General features: G+C 40.1%; 3 protein-coding genes across 9 annotated transcripts in view; 2 read left to right on the top strand and 1 right to left on the bottom strand.

Moving 5' to 3' along the window:
* The first annotated feature begins 768 nt into the window (after positions 1-768).
* Positions 769-6,986, top strand: LOC125978563 (serine/threonine-protein kinase VRK1). The gene is made up of 13 exons (XM_049736000.2): positions 769-920; positions 1,653-1,787; positions 1,916-1,971; positions 2,050-2,119; positions 2,193-2,280; positions 2,404-2,512; positions 2,649-2,741; positions 2,894-3,026; positions 4,619-4,739; positions 5,156-5,214; positions 5,359-5,537; positions 6,409-6,567; positions 6,715-6,986. Exons 2-13 carry the CDS (start codon positions 1,658-1,660, stop codon positions 6,892-6,894), a joined length of 1,377 nt encoding a protein of 458 aa, XP_049591957.1. The 5' UTR covers positions 769-920; positions 1,653-1,657; the 3' UTR covers positions 6,895-6,986.
* On the bottom strand, positions 6,983-21,053 carry fancl (FA complementation group L). Its single transcript, XM_049736001.2, has 14 exons — positions 20,696-21,053; positions 20,207-20,265; positions 20,031-20,091; positions 19,422-19,478; positions 19,066-19,163; positions 16,113-16,209; positions 14,530-14,598; positions 12,049-12,199; positions 11,310-11,393; positions 9,764-9,809; positions 9,011-9,092; positions 8,261-8,377; positions 7,779-7,850; positions 6,983-7,398 (listed from the first exon to the last, which is right to left on the bottom strand). The coding sequence occupies exons 1-14, from the start codon at positions 20,780-20,782 to the stop codon at positions 7,363-7,365; spliced, it is 1,116 nt and encodes a 371-aa protein (XP_049591958.1). The 5' UTR covers positions 20,783-21,053; the 3' UTR covers positions 6,983-7,362.
* A 2,208-nt stretch (positions 21,054-23,261) lies between these two features.
* Positions 23,262-24,815, top strand: part of LOC137840804 (uncharacterized) — a 150,218-nt gene continuing 148,664 nt past the window's right edge. For 4 of the 7 annotated variants that reach the window (XM_068652621.1, XM_068652619.1, XM_068652622.1 and 1 more), the window contains exon 1: positions 23,559-23,809. In XM_068652621.1, the coding sequence (XP_068508722.1) occupies positions 23,714-23,809 (96 nt within the window). In that variant the 5' untranslated portion in view covers positions 23,559-23,713. The other 3 variants (XR_011087864.1, XM_068652623.1, XM_068652624.1) reach the window with 1 other exon arrangement.

The following is a 24,815-nucleotide window of genomic DNA, read 5'->3' on the forward strand; positions in this document are numbered from 1 at the left end:
AAATATTGTACTGCTCATAACAAAGACCATCAGATTTCTATAAAGTATCAAATTGATCTAATATGCACACAAGGTTTATTTTCATTGCCCAAGGTTTTTCTTTGTTTCAAACGAGACTTTCGGTTTGGAAAGCAGGTTCCTGCAGATCAATAATCTCACAGCAGGTGCACACTGGCAGAGACAACACAGGCTTGTATTTCCTTCTTCTTTCATCACAAATGAACAAGCTTGATTGGGAGTGTGAGAATGTGTTTGTCTTTGCAAGTACTGCATTTGATCCAGCAGCCACAGTTGTCAGCCAGGCATGGTATTGACCATGTTGTGCAGAAAATGACAGATCAGCCTCCGTTACAGCAAGCATGCTTGAAGTCTCATATGCGAGCTATTATTGATTTTAGTACGAATGTTAAGTAAGCAGTTTACAAGAGACTGCTTCTGCTGATTTTTAGTACTTGCGTTCTAGTTCAATTCATGGATAGACACAGGTAACTTTTCAACACATATACCAATATGATAGTGTCATCTGAAAAATCTTTGGAGACTCCAAGTGCAAAATAAAATGTATTCAAAAGCTAAAAGATCGGATTTTCAATGATATGTCTCCTTTATTGTAAAGTAGCCATGTCCACTCTCCACTCCGGAAAGTCAACAATGACAGTTGGGCGGGGCTTTGTGCGCCGCAGCCAATGGCTGTGTCCGCATTAGCCGCTTTTCTATTGGCTCTGGGTTACTTGAATAACATTTTTCTGTCTCGTGATTGGGTGCTATTGTAGCGGGAGGGAAAATTTCAGGAAGTGATCGGGTCCCATTTTGAACTCCTCTTAGATGTGTTATACCTCAACAGTTTTCACAACATTCATACTGAAGCGTTACTTTCTTGCATAGTAACAAACGTAACACGCTGATTATTCACTCTTCAGGTTGGTATATATTTAACATTGCTCGGTGACGAAAATGTTGCCCACATGGCTAAGTTAGCTGCTATTTTGACGTGCTTTGGCTATCAAACTACTGATGCTTCAATACTGCAAGCGGTACTTTGTCGTATCATCGTGATTGTCAATAGATCGTGATTTATAGCGCTTAGCATTATGAAAAGCGCAGTATGCTGTTAACTGGCGATGCTGCGAGTTTTGAATTCACTGTAATATCACTCGATAACAACAGGAAATAACAAACGTTTTGTGACGCATGATATAATATCGGCATGTCTCCGTTGATTTGGATTGGATGTCATTATTTTTGCAGCCTAAACATAGGGAAATATTTCACAGAAAAAACGATGCTCAAAGATCACATGTCCTCTCCCTGCTTGGTATCTTGGGATTGGTATGTGGCATGTGATTTTCAAATAATGTATTGGTTTTAAAATAGTATATCAATAGTAAAAGTCTTGCTTACATTCTGAGCTACAATAACAAATTGAAAGAGGTATAACAAGCCTTGCAATGTGAATGCAAGCTAAATGATATCACTAACCATTTTATATCACGATCAGCATATTTTCGTGAGAGAAAACTGAGCCGCTTGCAGTCATATTTTTTTCTATTAATCTTTTGAAAATGCATTATTTTCTCACAGAGGTATGGTTTGCTATTTTTTTGTTTCAAAAAGTGTATTGTTGTGATACATCATTTTTGTAATCTGTTCAGTTTCAATGACAGCTCCTCAAAAGAGGGCGCTACCCAGGCCGCTCCCAGAAGACTTCATACTGACAGACCAGGTGAAGAAGAAATGGCGGCTGGGAAAAATATTAGGTCAAGGTGGCTTTGGATTGATCTACCACGGTAATTAGAACAGAGGACTTAATACTGTACATACCTTGATTTGCGCTTGTTTTTCATTATAATGTATGACTTATGCATGTACTCTATGTAAACTCATTTTTCCCCTTCTGTCTCAAAACACCTTTAAGCATCCCAAGACATTGGCAGCCCCGTCTCGACAGATACCGACTTTGTAGTAAAAGTGGTGAGTAGCTTTACAATGTGTGGATATGCATGTGTTATTACTGTTAACTCTTAATGAATTAATTTTGAATCGATGCAGGAGTACCTTGAAAGTGGCCCCCTGTTCTCTGAGCTCAGCTTCTACATACAAGCGGCCAAACAAGAGACTGGTGAGTACCACCGACCTGTCTTATAGCTTAAGGATGTGCTGTGGCCTCAATCACTTTTGTCCCTTTGTTTTAGTGCAACAATGGATGAGAAGTAGAAAACTTGAGCACCTCGGGGTCCCAAAATACTGGGGATCAGGGCAAACCGAGTATAATGGCCTCAGGTAATTATAAATACATATGTATGTGGGTCTTACTCCGGATGTTGTTATGTTTGACTGGCTTTGGGTGGTGTTCAACAGTTTTTTCCAAAGGATCTATTTTGTAAATCTGTTCTTTTTGTTTAGGTATCGTTTTATGGTTATGGAGCGACTGGGCACTGATCTACAGAAAATCAGCGAACGTAACGGTGGCCGATTTAAGAAAGATACTGTACTCCGGGTTGGTCAAGTACTGGTGAGTTGTGAAAACCACGTGACTCAAGTCGACACTCCAGGACAGCTTTGCATTGACTGGAAAAGTTCTCAAAATTTTGGGTCCCGAGTCCCTACCATGACAGATTTTTGTCATGCCATCTGTTGTTCTCCTTTAGGTGGATATACTAGAGTATGTGCACGAGAATGAATTTGTTCATGCAGACATTAAAGCTTCCAATCTCATGCTGGGTCTTAGAAACCCTCAAAAGGTCAGTTTACGCTAAATCTTTGATGTTTTCACTTTTAAACATTTACTAATTGCAAAATGATGTGCTAATACTGCACCTGCTGAGAGAACTATAGCAGTTTTTTCATAAGATAATTAATGTCCAAGCATTTTTTCCCCCCCTCTGGCTCGTAGCTCTATTTAGTCGACTATGGGTTGGCCCGCAAGTACTGTGTTGATGGAGTCCAAAAAGACTATAAGGAAAATCCCAAGAAAGGTCACAATGGAACCATTGAGTACACCAGTCTTGACGCCCACAAAGGAGTTGGTAGGTTTAGATTACGTCGTAAATCAAGTCTTTTTGAGTTGGGCATTCATGACCATCATGTTGTTTTGGCCGTAAAAAATGTCCCAATAAACCTGTATGTTAATGATTTAGTTAGTACAAAAGTTCTGATTATTATTTACTATCTTTATACTGTATTCTTTAAGACTCAAAGCTATTAACCTCAGGAGGGGGGAGTATTTAACTGGCAAATTCCCTATTTGCAACCTTCTCTTCTCATTGACCATCGATTGTTCGTCCACCGTCTCTGCAGAATTCCCAGACCTAGCCTCTGTTTAACAACTTACTAATTAGCTGAAGTCATAACCTGCAAAGTGCATTCTTCCTCCATTAAGTGGTGACTTTGATGTTTGATTAGCAGGATGCACCAGTCACACATGACCTCCACGTTGGCTAGCACCATCTCCAAGCGGGTCAATAGTGGATACTTGGTTGACTATCAGCAATGGTGTATGCCTAAAATAATACTGACCTGTCAGCAGTATTGAATTCTAAATTGGTAATTTTGTTGGAACATCAAATAATGTACAGAATCAAAATAACGCAAATCTTAATTTTATCCTTTTTTTTTTAGCTGCAGAACCTTAGGAAGCCTCACAATAATATTTACAAAATAGCTTTCACATTCTCACGATGTAATTTTAGCACAATTTAACTCACTGGAAATCTTACATGGTCATTCATGAAGACGAGCGGAGTTTGTCATGTTGTTATTCTAAGCGTTAAGGGCTCTAAGCAGACACTTTAAACAGCCTTCCAACACTCCTCATTGCCTCCTGATCCTCATTGATCGTTTAGCCTCCCTGCCTGGGCAGGACCATTTAATGATTCGAGTGAAGGCAAACGAGTATTTTATTCACTCAACATATTTTCATTGCAGCTCTTTCCTTTTTTTAACACTTTCCTTAACGGTGCATGCCTCCATCTTCCCATTCCGTGCAAAGATGGAATGCTTCAAAGATGAATAGTTGAACATTTATAAATGCCTACACATTCAGTGCTACAAGCCTGTTATGGTGCAGTCAGATTACCAGCATCCCGTTGATTATCTTGTCCTGAGTGGCCAGGACCATGCTTCCCCATTGGACCTCCCTGTTGGCTGGAGAGAATCAATGCCAGTCATGGCTCAAGGAGGAGATTTCTCCCCTCAAATGAAACCAGTCGATACGTAATTTCTCCAAAGACGTGTGACGGCCATTACTGTATTGAGTTTCTAAAACTCCTGGGGCTCGACCCTTCTAGATGGACTTGGTTTTCAAGTATTGATGCACTTCACAAATTAATGTAGATCCATGCAGTTCTTTTCACATACAGGAATATGCAACCACTCTCAGGTTCATTACTTTTTTCTTTTTTTTTCCCTTCAAATACTGTATATACTTTTTACTACTACTGGTAATTCAATTATTTGTAATTGTGATGGATTGAAACCCAATTTGTACAGGAATTTCTGCAATTCTTATTTTTTTTTTTTTAAATGTCACACTCACTATTCAAACATTTATTTATACATTAATTGGAACGCAGAATATTAACAATGTATGTAAAATGTATACTGTTTCTTTTTGCCTAAGCTCCATCAAGACGTGGCGACATCCAGATTCTTGGTTTTTGTCTTCTTCACTGGTTATGTGGGTCCCTTCCCTGGGATAATGATCTCAAGAATCCAGTTAAGGTCATGGAAGGGAAGGCCAGGTAGGTCCTTACACACTGATCATATATTACTTGAGATGGGTAGAACACATTTAAAACACATTTTCCTTGTCAACATCTCACACCCAAACATCCATTTTGGCTCTGACGAACACACAGCCTCAACAGACTAAATCCAGGTTACAGGTTAAGAATCCATTATTGTTTTCCAGGATTATAAAACCAGCAATTTGAGAAGAATAAATAAATAAATCATACATTACAAGTTACATTTGCCATTAATCCAATTCTGACAGTTCTATATTTTGTAATAAGAATCAGTTGAATCATTTGCTTCAATTTTGGTTCATTGCCGCTGTGTCCTTTCCCCAACCCTGACTATCTCCTTATAAATATTTCCCCTCTCATAATTTCTCTCTCATTCCCTCACTGTTTTATCTCTCCTCCTTGGTGCTTAGACTGATGGATAAGCTGCCAGAGTCTGTCAAGCAGCTTTCAGTGTGTGGAACCAGCACAGGTAAGCCCACCATCTGAAGTTCCAGGACTTTTGCTGAACCCTTTTATTTTAAACAGCAAGGCCCGAGACATGAAAGAAAAACAATTAGTTGACTCTGGAATTTGCATATCTGTTTGACGTACACTCTGTTCCTCCCGTCTTTAGATGAGGTGGCTTCCCTGCTCTTGTACGCAAAATCTCTGGGCTTCCAAGACAAGCCCGACTACCAGCGCCTCAGGCAAATGTTGTCCACTGGAAAAAAGGAAAAACTGGATTTTTCAGTCCCGCGTGGAGTCGGGGAAAAGTCTATGTCTAAGGTGCTCGGTTCTCCTGCCAGGGGCAAGGTGAGAACATAACCTCAGGGTGTCTGAAATGACTGTACTGCGATACTTTCATTTTTGGCCTAATTTCAGAGTTTTTGAGTTAGTAGCTCATGAGCAAGAACTCACGCCCAGAACTCGACAGAGTTCAAGAGTTTAGCTTCGGTGCTGTGTATTGAGTGTGAGGTTTCTCCTCCAAGATTGCATTGTGGTTGCTCAAAGAAATTCAGGGGCTTGGGACAAGATAGATTCTCATGTTTTTGTGAACTCACAAATACAATATAAAATAGAATTATTAAGAAAAACTACCAATGTGGTGCCTTCATCCTACTTGCACCACTAGCTCTTGAGGGCTCACAAATGAAATCTTTAATCATACAGAAAGTAATATAAATCAACATTTACTCAGCTTTACAGTGCATTCGGCAGTTTGGCTGCTGGTCACAAGTAGCCCAATTTGTGCCACAGAGTCTCTTGACCCTGGGTGAGACGTGACAGTAGAGAGGGGGAGCATGTCTACCAGAGGTGAGCCGTTCCAACACTGGAGGATTCTCCTCCAATTCACAGCAATCACCTCAGGCCACAGTTTGAAGAAGTTGATGACACATACTTTATATCTCCAATTATGCCCCCCTCCTGTTTCTCTCCTCACCGTGTCATTTAATTTCCATGTGAGAGTGTTGGCCAGTTTGACCACCCCTAGTTAAACAGAAGTGGCCATTTATGGGCGGTTTAGTCAAGAGAGGAAATGTCAGCAGAGACAAAGGCCATTCTCGGATTCATTAGTCACCGGCTTCGCTTGGTCAATTATAATTTCTCACACCACACCAGCTGGATTGCAAAAAAGTCAGCTTGTGTTAACAATATGAAAAACAACAACACTTTTTTTCCACAGAGAACAGCAAAAGCTCGAGGCTTCCCCAAAGCAAAGTCTGTAGCCATGCAAGTGGTTGTTGATGAGGATGAAGAAGAGGAGGACGAGGAGGATGTGGAGGAGGAGAAGAAGCCTAAACAAGTGCCTAAAAGATACACACGAGGGCCCCCAGTTCCACAGGTATGGTCTGGAAAAATTACAGCTATAAACGTACTAAATTACATTTAGTAAATTATGCAATTTAGTAACGGACAAATCTGTTGCATGATCACTTCAACAAATGCAAATATTCATGTTGTTTGTTTTTTCTCTCTCCATTTGTAAAAGACTGATAGGGTCCTAAGACCACAGAGGACTAGGACTACAACAGCTAAGAGTTACAAGGAAGATGACAGCTCAGATTTTGACGACGAGGATGATGAAGAAGAGGTCAGAAGCAAACCCATTGATCCACGCTACATAAGAGGCCCTCCAAAAGGAAAGAGAGGTCGGCCTAAAAAGGTGTAAGAACGAAACCTTGTGTACATGTTACGTTGATTGCTTGTAAGAATTCCGCCCAGAACCACTCCAATCCCCTGAAATAAAATAATTTGAGTTGAGTCTTTTCTCTTTATTTGATTGAGCTTGGTTTCAACAGAGCAAAGCCTTAAATTTCCCTTTTTAACAAACAATACATCTCACAAGAGGGTGGAGACATACAGATGACCTCAAGATCATCAGTGTGAATCAGGAAGTCAGGAGAAGACCTACGTTTGTCACCTTTGAGCATGAGAGCTTGACTCCTGAAGATGTGATTGTGCAAGCTGTTTCCCCCCAAATGCGTTACAGTCAAGTCTTCATGGCCGCCACCCTTCTATTAGCAGTTGAACTTTCCTCGATTAAATTTTTTCAACACAAACAGTGACTTTCTTTTCTTTATCTCTAATTAGCTTTTAGACTGTTTCCTTTGGTTGATGTGGTACACAAAGCCACTTCTCAGGACTTCTGAGCTGCCATTTTCACAGTAATGGGCTGAAATAGAGGAAAAGCTCCACTTATTAAATCGTCAAATGATTTACGAAGGATACTTAACAACAATGCAATAAAGTGCACTCGTTTCTGACTACCTGCGCTATCAAATAACCTGGAAGGCATACACACAAGTAAGTTCATTTTTGCCTTTGATTCAATGACATTCACTGGCACATACTTTACTCACTCCTTTATGATGATGGCACAAGTAGCTTCAGTGTGAATGCAGCACCTTTTTCTGCTGCCAATAGCCTTTCAGTAAGGAGAAGGCCATGCGATGTACTGAGCTATGCTAATTAAGCATACTGAATATCTATTGACTATACACCAAAGGCCTTTATGAAGGCAGCTGTCAGTCACTTGGCAATGTGCAGACGTACCTTGCTGCAGTAAGGACACTCTCCAAAAACTGTGTTAAAGCTCTGCCTGCTTGCGGGCAGCACACGCAGCCACTGGAAGAGACAAAAGAGAAAAGACTACTTCATCAAATCGTCACCTTGAATTCGACGTGTCAAGTGATAACGTTTGTTTCAATGGAATGTACGCACTGCGCACTTTGAAAAGTTGCACATCAAAGTCTCACCGCATTTTCTCAACCTTAACGAGCCTTTTGCTCAAGAATGAGCTCATTGGAAGCGCAAAGTTTAGAGAATTTTGGACATTTTTCAAATTGTTAACTTTATATTGGATATATCATTCATGATGCAAATTTGAAGCTTCGTTTTCCCATCACTACATTTTGTAGGTACTCGTCGTATTTGATACATGCTCAAAGTGACTAAGTGATAAAGTGAGGTGAAATTAAACAAATTATTAATTGGTGCATATTGTGATTTTCAACATGGCGTGTGTCCCTTCATACCTCATACAGGCACACCTGATGGAAGGGCTGACCACACCGAGGATCGTTGCACACCTGATCCGGAATCGAAGTTTCAAGGCGATAGGAGTAGCAGATCCCGCACTCCACACTGAACATCTGCGCGGAATTTCAAAATATTACAAACATTAAATAAAATATATTCTTTTGTGCTGTGCCCTCAAAAATAAATAAAATAATGCACAACAGACTGAATAGAGCCTTTTCTTTATCACAGCTAGCCATTAACTGACAGTGGCAGACAAAGAAAAAAAAAAAAAAAAACATCTGGTCAACTAAACTTTTTTTTTTTTCTTTCTGAATGCTAATGAGGCTGAAGCATTAATGGTGGTAGTGGATACAGAGCGTTCTTTCAAGTCAACTGCAGCGACAGGAGGGGAGAAGAGCCACCAGAAAAAAAAAAAGATAAATGCTTTTGCGTGATTAAAGTGATTGCAATAGCGCACAGAATTGTGCCATCTTTGTTGTTTTTAATAGCTCGATCTGTAAACAACCCAATTAGAGAAGTTGTTACCACCTCTTCGCAAAACAAAATAGAAAATGGCAACAGACACAATAAGAGACAATAGTGGATATCCGCCCCCTTAAGATTTGACGCTCAGGCAGACACACCAAGAGGAGTATGCATGCTGAGATGTGAAACAGAAACACACACACACGATGCTCCTTGAGGTAATTGCGATAGGAACAGACATGTTTGAAATGGAAAAGGGGGGCAATTGTGTGACATACAGATTTTTCGTGGGTGGCAGGTGATGGGAATTCGATCTCCAAAACATCCTGGAGGTTTTGCAAGACACCAGAGTCCGGGTCCCTGCCAGCAGACCACAGACAGCTCCTTCACACACTAATTAACCACATGCAAATGAGCCTGCAAAGACACTAGGGGACGATTAAGAGACTTTCACCGTTGGTTTAAAAAAAGAAATGGGGTGATGGCACGAGGGAAAAAAAAACAAGGCGCATTTGTGCCGCTACTGTGTTAAATTGAAGAGTGTTAGATACATTTACAGTACTTGACATGTGTCATTGTGAGGCATATGTAACCTGAGGTGATTTTTTTTCCTCATCTAAAAATAAGAGTAATTCTGCCCCCACATTACATTTAGTTAACAATTGGTCAACATTCAACAAAACACTGAATGTAGGGTTATGTTTTTTTTTTTTGTTTTTTTTTTACCTCACCTTTAACAGATGATTAAAACAGCAAACTATTATGGCACTTTCATTTATATGGCGACAAATGAAATTAAAAAGTGTGCTTTGATTTTGTGTGTAAAATACGATTCATCGCAAAGACCTCATGCAATTAAGATAAAACATTTTAATTGTTGCCCAGCCCTTGTTAAAATGCAATTTGAATACCCACAGATGATGATATTCTAAATACATTTCCCCACCTTCACTAAGGCTGATCACTTTCAAGAATTTGAAGACAGATAAAATAACCAACAGCACTATTCAAATATCAGGCTGACCACTAACCATGAATGCATATTGGCGTTCAGTTTATTCCTCAGCGGAGTCACAACTGCAACAGGAAAAAGGGGTTAACAATTGATTTCTTCAAAGTCACCACCTCCATACTGGCATATAATTTTACATTGATATCTCTTTTCCCAGCATACATTATTTCCCGATATTACTCACATGCATTCTTATTTAACAGCCTTTGTGAGTGCATGCAGATATGAAGTGGCACTGCTTGCTATGTTCCACAGGGGATCCTTGTCTCTGAGTAGTGTTCATCACTTTAACTATTCCTTATTCCTACATGCAAAAAGCAATATTTTTGCGCGCCTCATATTTGAGGGTCGCCGCCTGCCTAGCGTCTCGGGCGGCTGAAGTGTGTATGTTTAATATCATTTGAGTCGCATTGCTAGGCAACACGCTTGGCGTTTCATGACCCTGGATTTGCAGAAACAATGGCTGACAATTGATGGGGAATTAAACAGAAAGCTCGTCGGATATCTCAGAGGTTGCCACGGCGAGAATGAAATCGTGCCAGAGTGAAAGCTCTGACATGACGGAAGACAATAATCAACGCAAGCGCCCCAGCTCAACTCCAAACATAAGGAAATTGATGCAGTGATATTTCCTTTTTCTCCCCACCTGATGGTGTCTTACTGAGCTAATCTGAATAATAGCCAGCACAGACAGATTTTGCTTTTTTATTACCCGAGTTTATCCGTGGCATGTATCTTATTGTGTCATGACTGCGAGGACGCACTACCCTCTGTGGAAAAACAATTCAAGAACAACATTAAAATTTGCCTCAGATATTGGGAAAAATGGGGAGGTTAAGAGATGCCAGCCCGGCACAAGATAGTAAGTGTTATACATGGTAACTGAAGAATGCTGATCTTAACCACTGATCCTGAGCGTAACACATCATAAAAATCCCCAGCAGCGAATATTAAATAGTCACGCTAACAGAGATGAACATTCATCATATTTATTTATGTGCAACTGTTTCGAAATAGTTTTGTAGAGCTTCAATTTTGACAAACTCCATCTCCTTGTTTCTTATTCAAATACAGAACTCTGTTCTTTTTTTTTTCAGTTAATCTAGATATGATTTTTGTTCTTACATTAATGGGATTAGCACCCCAAACCTAATTTACAGAATCCAGTTTGTTCACGACACAAACACTGAATGGAATTGCCATCCATTCTTAAAAAGGGGACGGCCCAAGACATTTTGCGTAAACAAGTTGATAAATACATAGTCGAAAATGCACCTCCTTTTTATCCCTTTGATCGTGTTTCAACAGCATTGAGTTGCTGACCGTTTATCAGAGTATTGTCAAGGACAGCTGAATGAGCTCTGGAATGAGTGTGATAGCATCAGGACAGTGCATAATTCACCGGTGACTAACAAAGAAGACAAGAAGAGACCCACCGTACGTTAGGTATTCACTATTATGTCATTTATCGCAAGAATTTCAGGAAGCTTAGGAAAAATACAGACTTTAACACTCAATATATAATATATAAGTAAGTGTTACTATCGGAATGGGGTCCGACTGACCGTGCTCGGCTCCCAGCAGGCAGCATTCTGGTAGCATCTTTGGGTGTCGGGGATCCACTTCCACTTTAATGGAGACATTGTTTCCTGCAGAAAAAATTGAATACTATTTTTTGCTTCATATATCATATTATATGATTACTTTTTTGTCAAAATATTTACTTACACAAATAGATAACAGTGATAGATAATGTTAGGGTTTACAGATTATCTTGATCGTATGATTATGTTGGAATGTAGACTAGAATTATTAACTTTGTTTAAACCTTTTACCTTTCCTTGACTCTGAAAAACCATTCAGTTGTTGAAACTTTCCAAATGGTGTGGAAACATTCTTGTTTAGTTAGTCATCTAAAATGCTCCACTAGTTTCTGTTTCCACGACCTTGTAAAACAATGAGCTGGGACCCTACGCACTGATTAACCAGTTGCTGAGATGACCACCAAACATGTCCAATGTCACCCCCACCCTGCTTTCTCTCAATAAATACTCTCTTGCAAGAATCCAAAGTCAGACCTCATTCGATCATCGCTGTACGCACAGCGACGGATGACTCTCCACTTGCGAGTGCTTAAAAAGGGCATATTGTCTCCCGTGTGGTTCTTGCAGAAATAAGTTAGAGTGAGCACCACTCTAACAGACAATATACTTTTTTCAGGGCCGATTATCGGTGGTTAAGGACGACGATAACCGATAATAACGACCCTGATAATCAGGCCGGGCAATAATTGGTGTTTGTTACCGATAGCTATTCGCCTCATAGTGTCAGAAAGACTCGGCTTTTCTGGCTCCAGAATCCAAGTCTTTGCGTCAACCTCATCAAGAACATCCCAGAACTCAGTCAGAGCCTCTATGACCAGCAGGAACTGGCTGTAGAGTTGGTTCAAAGACGACTGGAAAATCAGAGAAGAAGCAGAAATCAATAGAGCATTATTTGACTCAAACGAGTAACACAAAACAGAAAACAAAAATCTGTGAAACTTGGGGCAGACGCATTAACGTGGAAACGGAAAGCTGAGAGAGGTGCGGGTAAGCAATACAGATGGTAACGAGTGGGAAAGAAATTAGAGCGAGGAAAAAAAAAAAGAACCAAAAAATTATAGGTCATTGTGCCAACACAGTGCACACAATTAAGCATCGTCCAGGTGCTGAGAGCCTCTGCAATTACAGCCCAATTAATGCCAGTGGCATGATTATGCTTAGCGCTCACGATAACTATGCTAAGCCCAGTTCAGGAAGATTAAAAAAGAAAAAGAAAGATAAGCGCAGGTAATTGAATTTTTCCTGTATCTAAGACAGCCGTACCAGTGAAAGCAGGAATTTAGTAAAGCCTCAACGTGAGCTCCAGTTCCCTCAATACTCTTAACGGTAATAGCTACACACAAGCTATTACACTTTATTGAGTCAATTACAAAACAATAGGCTGAGCATTTACATTTTTATGTTGGTATATGTGAAGCTTTATCTAAACATAATGATAATACAGCAAGAAACTGTATTGCCCTTAATACACATGAATTTAAATGTTCCAAAAGCAGCTTAAGTGATACTTAATTTCTGTTTTGCGCTCAGTTTACATACAGTTAAGGAAAACCAAATATGGCTTTTATGCTGTTGCTGCCTGCCCCTAAATTATTGGACTAATTCAATTGTGTTGTTTTCTGCACTGCAGTAAAACGTTTGTTTCCTTCTTTGACTAAGAAAGTGCAAAGCCCTCTTTTAAACAGAGTTGGGAAATTCTTTTTCTGTATTTTGGCAGTTGGCAAACAACTTTTGGTGCATGCCACCACCTCCTGAAATAGAGTATGAGTCTGCATAATACGATTTCACAACTTCCTATTAAACCCTATTCTGTCCAAAAACTAAAATAAAACTTCGCAACAAAATTAATTTCCGGACGGCGTTACAGAGTGCCGTACGCCAACTGGAGATCAACCGGAGTCAAATTCCTTGTTTGGCATGCACAAACTTGGCCATTAAAGCTGATTCTGATTTTGTCATTCCATCAGTGCCGATGGAATGTCCACCTCTATTAAAGCTGTCCAGAGGTTTCGTGGCAACAAATCAGGTTGTTGTCTTTTTTGCTAACCCTAACCAATCTCTTAGGTCATTACTTGAAGTCACCACAACAGGAGTTAAAACCTAATCAGAATTTTGATTGACTCAAAACCCAAGATATAGATTGCACTGTGGGTTACCTGTGTATGATCGAGCATTTAAATTGGAATAGCAACCAAACGTATAATAGTATACTGCAAAAAAAAACCTCATTCAATTAAAAACGCAAAAGCTATATACAGCACACACTGTTAGATTGGGATAGGAATTAGTTGTTAATTTCTGCCCTGAGTAGCACATCTTGGCCCTGCAACAGAGCAAGCAATAATTAGTCTTTCAAATGAACATGTCAGGACTGCCGACAGACAGGCCCTTCCCCCTGGCCTACACTCACGCACATACACACACATACACACTTAGCCATCACTCATCAGACAAAAAAAAATGCACTTGGCATAGATGTGCATGTACGCACACAGAGACAGCACAAAGACATACGTGCACACACACGCACACACACACACACTTCATGTTGTAGTGTGGGAGAGATCCATCACCAGCCCAGCAGGCAGACAGGCTCCATACGGTAGCGCTGTTCTAAGCTGGTCCTCACTGTATGCCTGCCATGTAACCCCCCCACCCACACACACACACGCACGCAAACACACATACACGCAAACACACACACACGCGCCCAGTCAGTCCGTCCTACAGTTTCTTTGAAAATCTGATAACAATGCTTTTGATATTGGGCAGTCGTCTTTATGAGGGACAAAACAACCACTGATGTGAGGAGCGAACTGATGAATGAAACGACAATAAAGAGGAGGCAATTCAGTTAACAAAAAAAAAATCTTTTTTTGTTTTCCACATGAAAACAGCTGTATAACAAGTAGCTTCATTTGACTATCAGGAATGACCGTCAAACGCTATAGACTCGCCGTCCTCATTCAATTTAAATGCGGAAGAGCAAGCTAGTAGAATATGTTGAAAATGAAAGCTGATAAAACAATCATTGTACTGTGGAGATGCGATAACGAGAGAGAAGTCAAACATGAGTTGATTCAACAACAGCCTTTGAATTGATGAAGGCTGCTCAGATGAGAGGCACATTTCCTTGGAAGAAAACCAGAGCACTAGTGTTACCATCAATTCATTTGCATACCTGCGGTGTCCATTTTAAGTCAAGGGGGACAGGCAGGTCAGCTGAGCATTCAGGAGCCTCTGCCGGATGCTGTTGACGTGGAAGATTGGTCCGTTAAGCACACCAAATTAAGAACTTAACATTAAAGACTTGAACAATATACCTTAAAATCATGTCAAATATATAAAACATGATATATTAAAAATAATAATAAAATCAATCAACTCAACCAATAAGATGTCCAATATTGGTTGTGATAAAATTTGAAATGAAAAAGCTTTAAATGGATTTACATTCTGACAACATTTCACCATTGACTTAAAAGGTAGCGCTTAGAAAACAATGCTGCTTATTCCCAGATTTGACAGTAAAAGTGAGATAAGCATGTTTTGCATCAGCATAAATAAAATTTTCTCTCCCTAAAACTTTCCACATTTACCCTTGCTTTCCCTTCCCTGTCATAAGCAACTCCTCCAGCACTGTTTCGCCCCCTTGCTGTGCTAAATGAGGGATGACCTGGCGCAAGATCGGGTGGAAGAAGCTGGAAGACAGGTAGGTATTTTTACAGTTCCAGAAAGAAGAGTGTAAATGGCCAGGTGGGCAGGTGGGCACAGAGTGGGCTCACAGCATCCTCCCTTGTCCCAGGTGGATGTCACCTGGGCTTAGGTAAGCATCACCGCATCGTGGTAAAGTCAAACAAATATTGTAAATCAACAGCTGCCTGTGCTCTTAAGAAGTGCCATAAAAAGCCTGGCCATGTATACCGTTAAAAAAACGATACTTGAAGTAAGAATTAACCCACCAAAATTTACTTCCTTTTTTTTTTTCATCCAGATAAAAAAAAAAATACAATAAAAAAGTATGATTGTATTTGTAACGCTTGAACCATTTTTTTAAATTTAATATTTATGTTTTGTGAGATTATATCACATGTGATATATATATATATATATATATATATATATATATATATATATATATATATATATATATATATATATATATATATATATATATATTCTTTTAGACTGATTAAGGGCTTTAAAAAAATCAAATTGTAATTTGACAATACAAGTGATGTCCATGTTTCCAAGAATTTTATATTTAATAGCAGCTATCAAGAGAATTACATTCAAGTTTTATTATCCTTCTCCTACTATAAAAGGTAACAACGCATCATGTCCGAGATTCCTTTCAGCCATTTACAGTAACATGGTTGTCACTGTCCATGTACATATCTTAAAAGCAGCAAGTAGTGACACGCAAATGTAGATAAGACTAAGTGTACTTGCTTTCTCTGTTCATAGAGAATCACTTTCTATCTATGTGGAGATGTTTTATCTGTGCTACATCTCACTCACACTGGGTTATCAAGTCTGTACACCCTCTCCAGTTTGCCCCAGATTTAAGGGCCCAGATGTAAATCACTGATTTGTTATCAGCAAATTGAATGGCCCATATGTGGTAAATGAAGTCAGACCTGGATCTGGATTGGCTGAATATCAACATCAAGATGGACCACGTTCCATGTGATAATGAATCATTTTATCAAGAAGATGACCTAGTCATCAATGCCGACTGTATGTGTGTTTTTACACACTTACCTTAGATTTGAGGTGAATGGTAAGAATGTGCTGCCGTCCACACGAGTCCTCGGCTTTCACCTTCAACGTTTGAAACTGCGTGTCTATGAAAAGTAGTCTGCAGTTTAAAAAAAAAAAAAAAAAACACGCATTTTGTTAAAGTTTACGTTTCTCTTGCACGTAGCTTCGGTGTAAAGTTAAATTTTCTATAGAATAGTTTGTAGCTTACTTGACTACATTTTCTAATGCAGAGCATTTGCACATTTTCATAAAGCATTGAACCCAAGGAAAAAAAAAATCAACTAATAAAATCACGCGTCTCCGGATGACTTTACGAGCGAGATCACGGTCGCAGGCTATGCTCGGCCTATAAATTCGACCCTCCTTCCTGAGCTGATTACAACCTGCTGAGGCGGAGGACACTGCACTGATCTGTCCCGATCATGCACCAGCACTACAGTCAGATTTACTGCCCTGCCGCCGCTGCTCCAGCACGCTATGAAGGACTCGGAGCTTCCCCCTTTCCAGTCCAGTTTCTAGTCAACTGAAACTTTGAGACAAAAGACTGATCGAAGACAAAGGAATTGTAGAGTCCCTCCTCAAGATTTACAGTACCTTACAAAGTGTGGTGAGCTTGACGTGGCTGTATATTTGCCAAGGATTTATAGAGTGTGTTAGAGAGGAGTGATGGGAGCAGTGTCCCCGGGGATGACATGCACGCACCATCTTAGGAAAGTGATGGAATGATGGCCGACCATGTCCGCGGCGAGTACCTCATAAATGTGACCGTTCAATCGCACGCTTGCAATCAAACACAAGTGAAGGGTATTCACATTGAAGTCGACAAATACAAAATGCACAATGTAATGAGGCCAATTTGCTTCTCTTTCCCCACCTCTTATCCCCAATTGCTCCATATCTATTGTATCTCTATATTTATCTTCAAACACAGAATCTTTTTTTTTTTGTAATTCACACACATCCTTGTCTTTGCGGCGCTTTGATACCGATAGCGGTGCCAGATGCTGAAAGTTGATAAATATAATCTTGCACCAGAAGACAGCTTCTGTGTCATGATAGCTTAATATCCTCGAGTACTCATACACAAATAGTAGTATAGAGCAATAAAAAAGCCATTACACTTTACAGCTATAAATACACAAATCTGTCAAGCGAGAGCATTTAATAGATCTGTCCAAGTGAACAAAGTGACAAGCATCCGAGGGAAAAGAGCTGACACTTAGTAAAATCCGCTAATTAAATGATTGTGGCTTTATGAAAAGAAAACTCCAATCCAGTGACATGACACTTTTGTCATGGCACCAGCAAAAGGCCCATCATATCTTTTGTCTCTTTTGAGATACCAGCAGAAAACGGCACATAATACGAGCTAAACGAGGGAGGGTGGTACAATTTTGCAGACTCCAAAATAGAGAAAAGTAGGATAAAATATATTTCACATATCACATACAGAGCCACAGCACAAACTCTTACTTCAACTTATATATGCGCTGTCTGAACACAGTCTTCTATTTATGTACCAAATCACAGCCGTATGCAACAAGGCAAAACTGGTTTTGGAAATCCAGTACAATCTGTTCAAATCCTTTCTATTTTAATGATTTCTTAACCATTTGTATTTCATTGTTACAAAAGGACTGTTTAGTTTTTCACAACCAGTAGTTGTATCAGGAGTAAAAAAAAAAAAAAAAAGTCTCAACAGTGCATCACTAACACACACCTCTTCTTCACGTTAGCAGAAACGAGTTACGATCCCTACTTGGCCGTGATGGAAACAGCGTGACAGTCAGACATCATGCTGGGAAGACTGATGAGACCATCCCATTTGCAACCCCACGGCCAACCGAGCTGCTTCCAGATAGAAACATGCAAATTTGTGCCGGGGTATACGCATACTTGTGTACTGTATGTGAGCTTGACTTATGTGTGTTAATTAAAGCCAGTCACAAGCGGGCCGCCAGGGTGCACCCACATTTCACGATGTGGCGACTGAAAAAAAAATAAAGGTTGTAAATGTACAACCAGCCAGTTCTAAAAGTCGCCCTATGTGGTGAATACAATGTAAACAAAGGGGCCGAGCTATTATGTCTAATACGGCGAGGCGATCAGACTTTATCTCCGAAGCCAGGTAACGGGTGATCTGGGGTTGGGGTTGGGGGGGTGAGAGGGAGAGACAGAACAACTCATTTACCTGGCCCAATCAGCAGACAGAATTACATCTAAAAACCCCTAGTGGCTATTAACACAGCCTATGCCAATTAAGACACTAAGCGACTCTCAAGTGCTTTGGAGATTGAGGTCCACTGTGTATAATGCCTCACATTTCCAGCATATCTTCCCTCTTCTATTAAAACCTGAGAGTCTTCAATTAGAGCTATTTGCATTTTACTAATATCATAATTGTAGCTGTGGTCATTAAGAGCAAAGTGGAAAATGACTATAGTAGCCAAGGACTAATCCATGCAAGAAAAAAAAAAAGTCTCCATCTCCATTTTGCAGCTCAACTCCTCCTGAGGAGATAAGTCAGTGCTATTTACAGGGCCTGTCACAACACGTGTACTGACAGTTATTAAATGTGACCAGACTTTAACTACAACTCAATAACTAAAAATAAGGAAGTCATTAAGATCCATTTGTTAGCGTGGAGTTATGTTGTTGCAGGGCAGCAGATAAGAATGTACTACTCGGAGAGCACATCAGCGGATGTTAGTCCAATTAAAAACACTTTGACACAGTTACAAATAATCAGACCTCTGGGGAGCACACACAAAAACTCCATATCATTAATATCATAGAAACAATTTACTTATTTCCTTAATCGCTCTATCTTGTGGCACCTTTTTGTTTCAATAGAAGCTACCTAAATAGCTAAATTTTTGTTACTGTTAAAATTCCACTGTCTTTTCTTCCAGAAATTATGTGAAGGGTTTTTGCACATCCTATAAAAACTCACTTGTCCCACCCAAGGGTTTCCATTTCCAAGATGAGTTGGGAGTAGTACTGTGGAGGCGGAATTGAGGCGCACATTGGATGGTTTCTTAGGCACACTTCCTGCAATAACAGGGACGACAATGACGCCAGAATACAATGCACAACACTTCTCACTCAATTATTTACTGAAAATAAAAAACACAAATATGGTCAAGCTGAGACTGGGTCAGTAAGCATAAAACAATAAACGGGTTATTAACGGAATATAATATTCACGTACGTGTGTGCCACCAAATCGATGTTATCAATTGCGTGGGATTCCCATGAACAACAATGTCAACAAGGCATCGCTAATCAATATATCATTGCTCTGCTTACCAAGACAGTCTTCAGTTCCAGAATGAAACTGACAAGATCAGTGGACTGATTCAGTCTCTGCAATAGAAGAGACATCTTTGAATGGCAAGATAATAAAGTGACACTTTTTTTCTTCTTCCTCAAGCCAGCCATTCAAATCAAACACGTGTTTGTGATTAATGGGGGCTGCCACCTCCTTTAATAATTAATGATAGCTTAAAGGCTGCGAAAATAATGAACTTTGCAGCCCGAGGTGAAATATCAATCTCATGCAAATAACCCTGAGGGACCACATAACAAATAGGGACATTTTCCAGGCGGTGTTAATTAAACAGTGAAAAATATTTTTCTCAGCTTCTGAGTGAAGTGTGCTTGATGGGTGCACAGGAACAATGCCAGGTATGACACAGTCAACACAAAAGATGTGAAATGACTCAGACAAAAACAATCAGTCAAAGATTTTGTCAGTATAGTAAGTGCAGATTCCCAACCACTGTGGATTACTGTGCTATAAGAGATCATCAGGTGTGCATGTGGGATTATGTAATATCAAAGTACTAGTTAGTCTACTCATATAAAATAAGTGCCTTGCCCCAATAAAGGCTGGGAAACATTATTGTAGCGTATTACCTGCTTTACAATGTGTTCATAGCCATTTATGAGGTGTTTTAACTTCCAACAGCAATGCAACCTATAAAATAGGATGCATGTTTATACCTACAGTTAAGGATGGAAAACATCAACAACAAAAACAACAATAGTGTATCAATCAATTGTATGAACGACACATATGTGATCATACATACTTGGCCTTTTTGAGTTGGCGATCTGGTGGTAGATGTATTCTCAGTCTCAGGTCTTTTTCCTAGTCATAAAAAAAAATACACTAAGTCACATAGTTAAGATTTAAAAAAAAAAAAACACGACAACATTATGAGTTTGCAAATTTGTTGTTTACACAAACTATTTGGCGTCTGTATTTTCAAATGAGCCTCATGTCTACTTTTTTATTCAACTTGATTAAGAAGTGTTAATTTACAAAGTATTTTAATGGACATTTATTTAGTTTATCATCTGTCCTTAACTCTCATGCACGCACAGACATATATATATTAAATACGCTTGAAACTGCAATTTGCAGCTTTTGGTAAATACACATATATGTATATATGATGCAAAATCGAAAGGGGAAACTGGGGAACAAATCTGCAACCTTTGCAGAGCAGTCCCACAATACTTGGAGCCAATGTGCATTGTTTTAAAACGTACTACTGATTTGTCTTCACTCCACCTACATGCACAGTGATGAATCCATCGTAGATCGTTTTCTCCACGTTGAGGGGTAAGAGAATTGGGTTATCGTTTACCAGTATAGAAGCCATCAACCTGCTATCAAAACATCTGTCAAACGCTAATGCAAGCTGTGCCACCAACTCCGTGCGCCTGATTTGCCTAATGCATGGACTAAACTTTGAAAGTTTAATAGTTTCACTTTTGTGTTGAAATAAAATACACTTCACGAGTAGCAAGCGTTGTTTTAACTTTCAAATAGTAAGCGGGGGAAATAACCTCGGTTTCCGCTACCATCAGACAAACAAACATGACAACGTCACCGAGTTGCGTTCAGGAACTCAAAGGAAAATTGTAAAATACAGTATTCCCTCGTTTATCGCGGATAATTGGTTCCAAAAAACACCCGTGATGAGTGAAATCCGCGAAGTACGGTCACCAACAAGAAGTACTGGGCAGGCTAACGAGTTAGCGAAAAGATGTTAATTCGCAATTGTGCTAATACGCGAAAACGGACTTTTAAAGGAATGTAAATGAACATTTGGAGCAATACTACGTTAGACACGTTTCCTCAATTTATTTTGACTTTTAAATGTTTTTTTTAATTTGGAAAAAAAATCTGCGATGTCGTGAAGCCGCTATAAACGAAACACAAAGTAGCGAGGGATCACTGTATATTGACTTGGACATTGTCGTGACTCGCTTTTCATTGACACGACACTACATAATCTGTAATATAAATTCACATGTTTAACCACTTTTGGGGGATGGATTCAACTCTCTCTGCAAATTGGTAAACATTGTTGTAAATGATGGGGTCTCCGGAACTTGATCAAGTCAAGTCAAGTCAAGTCAAGTTTATTTGTATAGCCCTAAATCACAAACAGTCTCAAAGGGCTTCACATAGCCAAAATTGACAATTATTCTCAACGCATCCCCTGATCATAAGCTCCCAAAAGGGCAAGGAAAAACTCAAAAAACCCCTACCAGGGGAAAATGAGAAACCTTGAGAAGGGACCACAGATGGAAGGATCCCCCTTTCAGGATCACCAGGTTATAATGGATGCAGAGAGTACACAAGTAATACATGATATGAAAATCAATGAAAAAAAATGGATGTCGGAGGTGTCCTCGATTGTCCTGGCAGTGTCCTCAAGGGGGCCGAGCCGCAGCTCCCCCATCCCGAACTGGTCCCCGAGAATCCAGCCAGCCGCTAACCGCTTTCGAGCCACCTAACCCCCTCCTCAGCCGGGGAGGAGGTGGGCAGAGAGAACAGAACAAACTCCGGCCAAATCGGCCATCACAATTGATTCTAATGATTATCCAAATGTGTCATGTCAATCTGGCGAACAACTGCATGGTTTCTCTGTCTCTTGCCCACTGCCAGTCTCCAGCTCACGGGCCCTATAAACAAAAGGGATTAATGTAATTTCTCTCCTAATCCATGAAAGTGTAGATCTAGACATGTTTGCATGTTTTATTTGTGCAGATGTCTGCGCTGCCCATGTTTGCAGCTGCAATGGTATAAAATCTCAGATTGTAATCTGACCAGCTCAGTGGCCTAGTAGTAGAGTGTCCGCCCTGAGACTGGAAGGTTGTGGGTTCAAACCCCGGCCGGGTCATACCAAAGACTATAAAAATGGGACCCATTGCCTCCCTGCTTGGCACTCAGCATTAAGGGTTGGAATTGGGGGGTTAGATCACCAAATGATTCCCGAGCGCGGCACCGCTGCTGCTCACTGCTCCCCTCTCCCCCAGGGGATGGATCAAAATCACATGGGGATGGGTTAAATGCAGAGGACAAATTTCACCACACCCAGATGTGTGTGTGACGATGATCATTGGGACTTTAACTTTAACTTTGGGGGGACTTAACTGACAATGTACTGTTTTCAAAACATCCTTTATTATAGCCAGGCACAAAGCCTCAAAGTAAGCAAGCTAGCACTGCTGTGATGCCTCAATAAGCCACCAATTATGTAGAAATACCGCTAACTAGTATTGACAGACCATTTAAACATATTAAACATACACTGGAGAAACAAAAAGTATATCTCAGGTAACCCGACTGACTGATGTCTGTCAAATTCATTTCTGGCGTAAATTCTAAACACCCTTACACATTTTGGAGACACAGTATGGAACACTTACAATACAATTTTGAATTGATTATTGATTGCTTCACTGCCAACTGCAATTTGGTAAAAGTGGCAGCTTTGCCACCTAGTAAAACTGCCTATGGTGTCAAGTTTGAAAACACTCCTATTATGCCCTTAAAACTGAAGTTTTATTCACAAAAATACAGCTACAGTGCAAAAATTAAGTAAGATTACATAAACTTTATAATTAAAATCATGATGATCTGCATTAAACATAATTCTGGAATCAGGTTGACAAACACTGACAGGATATTCTTCAACGCCCACATTCAATTCAACATACTTATTATGTATCAAATTGCCCCTTCAACTGTCAAACTATAGCAACTACTTTTTTTTTTCCGTCAAGCACACCTCCAGTTCACTTTTAGCTCACATTACACCCTGAATTTGTAAGCAGAGATTTGGAATGTGTCAATGTGCTGTACAGAGCCAGTGAGAGACGTGCTTCAATGCATGCTTGCCACACACAATGTGCCCAGAGAGATTGATGTTTTTGTCATCCACCTGCTTCCAAGCTGCAACAAACAGCCAGCTGATGCAAACAGAGGAACCTAGCTATTCAGCTCACAAACAAAAGAGAGAGAACCTCACAGCCCCTTTTTGCACATCTGTTCTGGAGGAATACATCAGCTTTCTGACTGTGGCGCACACTGGGCTCGAATGATCCTGAATGCGGTGTCTGGGATTGGGTAAGTTGCAATTTTTTGGTTCTCTTAGGGAAATTAGAACAATCAAAGGATTTATTTCACAGGACGCATTGAAATGTAGCCATAGGGAGAGCTGCGATATTTTCCCTCCCTCTTCTTTCTCAGCCTTTCTCTGTGACTCACTCTTTGGAAAGAAAATCTACCAGCATGCAGCATGACTGGCTTTCATGGCATTCCGGTTGTGAAAAACTGCAAGAAAATCTTAGCAAGAGAGAATAGAAGAAAAGAAGCAAATGCATATAAGCAGTGGGTGAGCTCTCTGTTGTCGTCTGCTTCTGGTTCTCTGACCGCTCGCACGTCCTCTGTCTTCACTGCTGGGCTCCTTCTGCGTGAGAGGGAATGATCTATGGTGCTTTGTTTATCACTGGCCATGGTCACTTCTCTGGAATGCAATTGGCTGGAACTACACCGTGTGGGTCCTTCTCTCTCTCTCTCGCTCTCTCGCCTCTCTCTCTCTTTCTCTCTCCCCTCCGGTTCCTTGCTGTCTTTTGAGGCAAGAAAAGAACGGGAGTGTCCTAGAAGCATTTATCACTTGCAGTCCTTTTTTTTTTTGTCATGGTGTTTGGGCATATGCATTTGAATGATAATGGCACATGTTGTTCCTGGGAATTGATTGATTGAATGGTTTAATAGATTTAGTAATTTGTGCAAACACAATGATGTATTACCTTCCTTCTGCAGCATTTTGAGTATGTTCAGTATTTTAGTATTTATACAAGTAAAACCATACTGAAAGTCTCTCAAGGTAAGATGGTTGCTATTAAATATTGCCTGGCAAACCTATTTTAACTTTGCTGCGTTCCATGCTTTTTTTCTTATTCTATATGTTTGATTTATAAAATTTGCAGCCATCATGTGTTTCCAGGAATATTTAGTGGTGTCGTGCGTGCACATGTGTGCCTGTGTGTTTCCAGATAAGAGGGAGGACAGTGCGTGAGCCATGAGGTTTTAGCCATGGATTACGGGTCTCGTAGAAAGGTTTCTATCCAGACTACTGACTGACAAGAGTTGATGGGATTACAAGGCAGCGTCTGTCTGCCCTGGCCCCTCACACCTCAACCAGTAGCTGACCCGAGATGGAAAGTTGCCTTTGGTGTGTGTGATGATGTGTATTGAGTTTACACCACAAGCAAAACTTCGAAAGGTGCTACGATCATTTCGACTCAGTGTCTGTTCTCCAAGGTACAATTTACATTAATTTTCCCCATTGGTATAATTAATAGACTCAAAGGTATATTTGAGCATGAAAGGAAGCT

Source organism: Syngnathus scovelli, chromosome 12 (genome assembly GCF_024217435.2).
Source record: "Syngnathus scovelli strain Florida chromosome 12, RoL_Ssco_1.2, whole genome shotgun sequence".
In the NCBI taxonomy this organism is placed as follows: Eukaryota; Metazoa; Chordata; class Actinopteri; order Syngnathiformes; family Syngnathidae; genus Syngnathus; species Syngnathus scovelli.